Source organism: Chanodichthys erythropterus, chromosome 9 (assembly GCF_024489055.1).
Source record: "Chanodichthys erythropterus isolate Z2021 chromosome 9, ASM2448905v1, whole genome shotgun sequence".
NCBI lineage: Eukaryota > Metazoa > Chordata > Actinopteri > Cypriniformes > Xenocyprididae > Chanodichthys > Chanodichthys erythropterus.
In genome coordinates, this window is record NC_090229.1 from 13,683,338 (window position 1) to 13,692,165 (window position 8,828).

The 8,828-nt window shown below is 36.6% G+C and overlaps 1 protein-coding gene across 1 annotated transcript in view; it reads right to left on the minus strand.

Annotated features, from left to right (window-relative positions):
* rnf220b (ring finger protein 220b) overlaps positions 1–4,016 on the minus strand; it is a 34,837-nt gene extending 30,821 nt beyond the window's left edge. The window contains exon 1 of the mRNA XM_067395614.1: positions 3,406–4,016. Coding sequence (XP_067251715.1) covers positions 3,406–4,016 — 611 coding nt within the window. The remainder of the gene's footprint in view (positions 1–3,405) is intronic.
* Positions 4,017–8,828: the final 4,812 nt, after the last annotated feature.

Here is an 8,828-nt window from a genome sequence, read left to right on the forward strand (position 1 = left end):
ATTACACGTAGCAGATCTATACAGGTGGATCTGGGGAAGGTGTAGGGTTTCTGAAGGCGCGCTGCACTGCTAAGGCAAATGCTACCCAAGTATTTGAAGGCTGACCACGTTAATTGGCTACTGACACAGCAGAAACCAATCAGTTGAGTTGAAGGACCTATTAGCCTGTGCCTTCTAGAGTTTCATGACAGAACTTTGTATATAGATAGATAGATCTTTTTTTTACAGAGATTGCAAATAAATTGTTACTCAGAAAGTAGAATGTTAAGGGTTAGTTCACCCAAAAATGAAAATTATGTCATTAATTAATTACCCTCGTGTTGTCCCACACCCGTAAGACCTTCGTTCATCTTCGGAACACAAATTAAGATATTTTTGATAAAATCCGATGGCTAAGTGAGGCCTCTATTTCCAGCAAGATAATTAACTCTTTCAGATTTCGAAAGGTACTAAAACATATTAAAAACAATTCATGTGAGTACAGTGGTTCTACCTTAATATTATAAAGCGACGAGAATAAATTTTTGTGTGCCAAAAAAACAAAATAACGACTTTTCAACAATATCTAGTAATGGCTGATTTCAAAACGCTGCTTCGAAGCTTTACGAATCTTTTGTTTCGAATCAGTGGTTCGGAGAGCCAAAGTCTCGTGATTTCAGTAAATGAGGCTTCGTCATGTCATAAGTGTTTCGTAATTTCAATAGTTCACGTGACTTTGGCAGTTTGATATGCGATCCGAACCACTGATTCGAAACAAAAGATTTGTAAAGCTTCATAAGGCAGTGTTTTGAAATCGCCCATCACTAGATATTGTTAAAAAGTCATTATTTTGTTTTTTTGGTGCACAGAAAGTATTCTCGTATAATTAAGTATAATTAAGGTTGAACCACTGTAGTCACATGAACTGTTTTAAATATGTTTAAGAGTACCTTTTTGGACATCTGAAAGTGTTAATTATCTTGCTGGCAGGCCTCACTGAGCCATCGGATTTCATCAAAAATATCTTAATTTGTGTTCCGAAGATGAACAAAGGTCTTACGGGTGTGGAATGACATGAGGGTGAGCAATAAATTACATAATTTTCATTTTTGGTTGAACTAGCCCTGTAAGTGACTATTAGTCTATTAATTAGGATTAGTTAAAACATTTTAAAATGCACTTGCATTGTTTTCCATTTTGTGACTTTCAGTCGAATAAAAGACTATTTTTGCAGTCATATATTTAGTCGTTGAAGATTTCTTAAAAATAGTGTTAAAAACATTGCCTCGTCTCGTTCTCGTGAGACTTTGAGAAAGGTATTAATATAGAAAAGTATTGTGGAAACCCAGGCACATCTAAGTAAAAAAAGTGAAAAGCTACTTGCACTAACATTCTGAGTCTGACCATGCAAATTTCACAAGTACACTGTCTGAGAAAGTTTATGCCAAGCACACACTGCCTAAGCCCAGAAATCAGCAGGGCACAAGGCATTTACCCACACTTACTGTTACTCTTTCTTTCTCATCAGCTCTTGACCAAAAAAATGTAAAATGCCTCCCGAAGGAAAATAAACATGATTCGGCCCAGTGAAGACATCTGTCCTTCGAAAAGAATATAAAAGATCTAACTGTTTAAACAGCTGTGAGGATACTCTGTCCTTTTGAACGTTTTTGAGAGACAAGCACTGAAATAACACAGTGCTTGAAGTCATGGCCCAAGGGTCAGATATTAGACAAATGACAAATCTCTTTCTGATGACACAACAGCATGTGTGTGAGGTTGTGTACAGGTTATGGTGTATCAGGCCACATGAATCTAAACTCTGATTTAAAGTTCATGAACCTAAATTATTTCTCAAGCATAACACCCTTACTTACTTACTAAACATATAGACTCTGTAAAATCTTAATGAAAATAATAAAATAAATCATATATATATATATATTTCTAGATTTTTCTGAAAGGACAATGTAACCAATAGGCAACTGCATGTGTACACATACAAGTCTAATTTGGTGTATTGAGGTGTATGGATATGCACCCTATCCTCTGTCACACTCAAAACAAAGTATGTCGGTAACCCACTTCTAGATGAGGCAAAAACTTTTCTAAAAGAACCTTGATGTAGTGCTCTTTTTCCCTACAATATCTCTTCTACCTGTCAAAGTCAGTCATTATTTTTCCTATTGACATTCATTTCTGATATAGCGTGTCTCATCAGCCACCTCTGTCGTGTCTTTCATGTTGCAGGTTCTACCCCTCCGCCCCCACGAGGAGTTCTGATGTCCTACGATTTTAAGCTTGAGAGTTTTTTTCCCCGTCCCGCCGCGCCACACGAACGTGGGGTCCTTCGCCTCGGCGGCCAATTACAGAGCAAGGTAATGAGCAGCCACGTTCTCCTTACAGCCCAGATTGACACTCTCTCCCACTCATTTGTCAACAAATCAGGATGGATGGCATGGGGGCGATATTGAGCCGGAGGTGTCGCACTCAGAGACGCGGTTGCCGAGCAGCATCTCTTGCTCGTTATCATTGACAAGTTGTCTAGAGCTGAGAGATTTGCGAATCCTTCGCCTTTGTCATCTCAAGATCATTTGTTCGTGATTTGGTACGTATTCCATGCATAGCCTAACGGTTATAGCCTTCTCAGTTAGACTAGACCTACTTTTGGCATTTGTCTGTGGACTGCATGGGACTTATATAACAAAATCAGGAGCTGTAAGTTACACTTAACACATACAAACAAAACTTAGTTTTATGAAAGTCTTGCTTGCAGATCTTTGTGTACTCTCAAGCTGATCTGTATTAACCTGTATATTGTTTACAACACATTTCCAATTGCACCAATAAATATTTATATAAAAAAAAAAAAAAGTGGAACAGTGGGCTTTGCATATGCTCAGGACATATAAGGGCTCTTGGCTGCTGTCCCAATCCCATTCTCCCTTTCCTTTCTCACCTCTGCTTTCCTATCTGCATGTTACTATCCTTTAAGAATAAAGGCAATAAGACCCCCAAATTTATTTAAAAAATTAGTTTTATTTTATATTATATAATTAATAATCATAATAGTATTTATTGTAATATAATACATATAATAATATATAATTATTATATGATATATAGTATTTATTATATATTATAATTATATTTTAAAATACATATTTTAAATTTAATATTTTTGCAACATTAATAATAATAATACACTTTTTCAAAAATTTTTTTGGGGGGGTACTTTTTGCCTTTATATATATATATATATATTTAGAGCCTTTATACATTATATATATATATATATATATATATATATATATATATATATAAATAAAATCTGTAAGTATACATGCGCTGTGCCGCAAAATAACCATCTATTCGCATTTGAATCACAGAGACTGTGATGTGAGATACTTACTTGGTTCTTTGTGCTCCTCTGGGCCAGATGAACCCTCTGCCAACAGCCCAGACAAGCCAAAGAGCTTCTTCCCAGCATCCTCCACTACCTTCAGGGCATTTGGAGAACCAGCAGGGACATGAGCACCCCCAAAGTCAAAATCTTTTCCCTCCACATCTGTGTAGCGGAGGTGGGGTGATACCTCTGGATCCAGACAGCCTTTCAAGCGCTTGGCAGGGAGGAAGGCAGACTGGTAAGCCCCTGCATCACGCTCCTCAGTTGGGGAGGAGAACGGTCGGAAGGCCCCCACCGCTCCATGGTTGAGCATACCCAGTGGTGAGCAGTCAAGATTAGGTGGGGCAAACTGTGGGTGAAGGTGAAGCAGAGGGGTGGGAAAGTCTCGAGTAGGAAAGCCTCCTTGCCGATGGTACACGGAGGCAAAGGTGTATGAGCCGCTGGGGAACGGAAGGTGCATGTCCTTTTCCAAAGTGACTGGCACTCCAAACGGCCGAGGGGGCTGGCAGGGTACAGAGGCATCTCGTCCAGCCTCGGCTGTTGATGCCAGGACCATGAGGGCAGGGGAGGTCAGCGGATTGGGCATGTAGGAGGTGTTCTCCATTTTAAAGGCAGTCCGATGGAGGTCCATTTGAGCAGTGCAGTGTCCACCCAAACTCAGTGTAATGTGATGAAGAGGCCTGAAGGGCACTGGACTCAATGCTTACAATGCTTAAGCCTTACAGAGCAGTCATTCTCTGACAGAAAGCTTTTAGGAAAAAAAAGTCAGTATTATGATCCTGCAAACAACTTCAGGTGGTCAAAAGACATGTAAAATTTCCTTTAAGTCTATATTTCAGAGACATTTTTTAAGATGTGTGTCACATGACTGAGACAGTAATACTTAATGGATAAAATAAATAGACTACAAATGAGTCCTTATTAAAAGAAATGTCTACTAGTGTGTTCAGGAGGCATATTATTGTGTGAACTTAACCAATGAGATGTTATTAACAAAGTAGACTATACTTTTAATATTGCCTAAAGATTGAGCTAAATAATGCAAAATAAATTATCTTTGTAAAATGCATTTTCATACAGAAAATCTCTAGGCCTATATATAATGATTAGTTTAATTATTTTTGTGTGTCTAGTGTATTAGAACTGCCATTCTGCGTTAATTAGCATTTATCAATTTTAAACATTCTGTGCTGTCCACGAAGAAAAAAATGTCACGTGTTGTATATATATTTTTTTTATTAATGTAAACTTCCGAATTTACTCTCATTATTTCATTGGTAATCCCACTTTTTAAGATTGTCCCATGTTTTAAGATTAATGATGTTACTGAACTTTTCGGATTGCTAATTTTAAATGAAAAAAAAAAAAAAAAAAAAACTAGACCGTATTATAACAGTAATTTAAATCCCGGATACATTCTTTTAAAGACCGACCTATATACGCTCTCGGTCATTTGGAAATAATTTAAACAATAACATCCCGTAATAATAATAGGCTAATAATAAAACAAATATAAAAAACTTAAGGAGGTTTAGATTAAGCTAATTAAATAGTTAATTATTAAACAGATGCCTATCATTGTTTTTATAATAGAAATAAACTGATAAAAAAGTTTTTTCTTTTATTTTTTTTTTTTTACAACAGTTCACATAACGTGAGTGATTTTCTTCAAGACAGAGAATAAGCTTTTAAATATTGCTTTTAAGACGTGATATTGAGTCTGAAATCTACTTTTGACTACATTCGATCTAAAAAGGCCTATTTCATTTCGGTTTCTGACAGATTTTAAATTTACGTCAAAAGTTTAAGTGCAACTTTCTATTTTCAGGCTTTATGACTTGTTCAGGTCACACAGGTGTTATTCAGTTCAATAAAAGATGTAATAATGCAGCTGAATGAGATATCTCTAGCAAAAAGTAATGTCATAGGCTACAAGTTTCTTGAACACCGCGTAAAAATTTGATGCATTTTACACTTAAAGTTTCACTCTGGAAAACTTAACTAATGCTTAGGCTATCATACAACAACAAACTGTAGGCTAATTGATCCTTATAAAACTAAAAATGTAGAATAACACAACAAAAACACTTAAGAAAACATAATGTCCACCCAAATATCACATCAGTAAAATATAACAAAGAAGGACTCATTATACTCACAATGAAGTCAAACATCTTAATCATCTCAGTCGGACATTAAACAGTCCAGATGATGTCAGTCAGAAGAGTTCGCAGATGACTGAAAAAAAAAGACACGTTAGAAGCTTTTTTTTGCAATTTTGAAAACAATCGTGGAGGTTTAAAGAGTTGAGCTGTTTAGCGCGTGGCACCGCTGTGATATAGATTATGCAGATGCGCGTGATATGTCAACATCCGATCCGCTCGCACTTCTGTTGATGCGCGCGAGCCACTCACTGTACCGCCACGCGCTCTCTCTCTCTCTCGCGCGCGCTCTCTCTCTCTCTCTCGCTCTCTCTCTCTCTCCCCACTCAGCCTGTCCCGCTCTGTTAACTTTAAATTTATCATCTTCCACCTCCCTGTCCGACTTGGATATTTTGTCAAATGTAGATCTCCATTCTGCGCCTCTACAGTGAATGATGTCAGTTAATCTGAGACATAAATTTGAACACCCAAAAATCCAATGCTTCAAACATACCTTTTTTCTATCTGTATTAGGCTATACGGACTCAAAACGCTACCACGGGTGTCCATCTGCTGGTTAAACATCATATAGCACCTTTAGTGGTAGGGTCATTCAATGCACTTTAGCTGGCATCCTTCAAACAAAGTGAACAGTGTTAGTGAAAACTGTGGCACAAATAAACCTGTGAAAACAACTTGGCCTGTTGGAATGCACAAATGCGACTTTAATTATGTTATTTTAAGGGATGCCAACACACAGTGTGCTCTTCGGCCTCAGAACAAACGACCACCCAAAGCCGCCCATATTGGCCAGAATGTCACTTTGGTGAATCTGATTTGACATGATGCCCATATGAATCATGCAGTGTAAATAAGACACACAAACAGCAAGCCAAATTATTATTACATTTTTCCTCATATCAAAAGTTCAGTTGTTGAAATATGTAGAAAATTCGTGAGAAAACCTTCCTGTATTATATCTGTTTTAGATCACTTAGTCATTATATCTACACTCTAAAAAATGCTGGGTTAAAAACAACCCAAGTTGGGTTGAAAATGGACAACCAGCGATTGTGTTAAATGTTTTTTTTTTTTTTTTTTTTTTTTTACTTAACCCAACTATTATTTACAAATTACCATATGGCTGGCTTAAAATTGAACCCAAAAGGTTGAAAATTAAAAATCTGACATATAATAGAGTCAACATAATAATCAAAATGTGAACATTTATTAATAAGCAATTTAATAAATGCTTATTGTTTAATTATTGTTTGTTAAACTTATTAATAAATGTTCATTTATTAAACATATTAATGTTAATTTCCAACATACTTTGGGTTCATTTTAAACAAGCAATACAGTCATTTTTAAACAATAGCTGAGTTAAATTAAACTACCGAGCAGATTGGGCAAACATTTATCCCAACTGCTGGGTTTATCCATTTTCAACCCAACTTGGGTTGTTTTTAACCCAACATTTTTTAGAGTGTACATTATAAATATAAATATAATAATACTTTACATATATTTATTATATATAACAACACATATATAATTTGGTTAATGTATAGTATAAATAAAAACAAACACATTTATTGGAGATATTGGCCAGTGTCTCATATTGAGAAACTGTATGGAGAGAGAACATAAAATAGGCCTAAAGTTACTCTCTCATAAACAACTAAGGTATTAGCTTGAGTAAATTAAATCACAGTTTAATAGAGGTTTCAGACTTGCTAATTATGACTTCCAAGATCATTAACAAAGTCTTTTAAGTCTCTTGCTTCATAATCCGAGTGCTTAAATGAAAATAAACGAATAAATCCGTATGCTAGAAGGCACATTTTTGAATATTGAATCTAACTCTTCTTTTTGAAATTCATTTATTCAGTGGTGAATCGAATTAGTTCAGTTAATTCTGCAAAGCCATGAACCTAATTGGAGTTTAATTGCCATTTTTAAGTTTTCGGGACAAGCGAGAGAACGGTGTGAGTAAAGATGCTTCATATAATATCATGCAGTGATAGAAAGCTTTATTTCAATATTCAGTTTTTTTTTCAGTTTTGGAGGAGTTAAGAATGAAAATGTTCTTTTGTCGTATAGATAGATAGAAGACTGTAAAGGGAAAGAAAGAAAGAAAGAAAGAAAGAAAGAAAGAAAGAAAGAAAGAAAGAAAGAAAGAAAGAAAGAAAGAAAGAAAGAAAGAAAGAAAGAAAGAAAGAAAGAAAGAAAGACTGGTGACAGACTCAGGATGGAGAGCTGTAGTAAGTGTCAAAGTGATGAGCTGTCTGCACTGCCTCACCATCTGTGCATATGTGTGCATGTTAACCGACGAACTCCCAAAACAGGCAGAAGGCTTGAGTGTGACAAGGAATACAGCGAGACGCATTATGGTGTCCATCATTGATCGCTTCCTCCCAGGAGTCTTGGCGCCTGCTACCAGGAAACAAAAGGTTAAAATATGATACTCCCCTGTTCTCTCCCCCTCAGTGTCCCAGCAGCACCTCTGTTTACAAATTCACAGCGCGTTCTCTTTCACTCAGAATATCCCGCCACCACATTTCCACAACAGAATCGAAACAATGCAGTCTTAAAATCTGACATCATACACTCATAAAAATAAAGGTTCTAAAATGGGGTTTTGAACCTTTTAGTGAACATCTTAGTCTTATCTTCATTTAAATAATCTAAAGAACCGTTTGTGCAATGCAAATGTTCCCAAAAGGGGTGTTTCACAATAATGCTGTAGAAGAACCATTTTGGGTTCCCCAAAGAACCATTCAGTGAATAGTTACTAAAAGAATGTGAAGATCAATCTAAAGAACCTTTTTCCACTAGAAAGAACCTTTTGTGCAATAGAAAGGTTACACGGATGGGAAAGATTCTTCATAGAACTCTTGATGCTAATAAAGAACTTTTATTTTTAAGAGTGTAGAGTATTTTCTAAACAAGAAAGACGCTGGAAAAACAGTTTATTCTTATTCTGCACTGAAATAATTTATGCCAGCATGCATAAGGGTTTCTAAAAAGGACAGCAAAATCCTCATGTCTTTTTGGTCAAGGAAAACAGTCCGGGCACACAGAGCTTAGAGGGCTGATCAGGAGTGTATGGGCTGTGAAGTGAGTAACAGTGAGAGGCAATGACAGGCTGAGACCCCCAAACCCACTGCCTCCTCCTCCCCGCCTCCCTCTGTAAGCTCTGTCTCTCCTCGCCACAGGGCTGACATTGACATGACACTCCCAAACTAATGATCAACAAACACTTCTTGCCTGAGCGCAAACGGTCTTCTCCCTTCCTCACA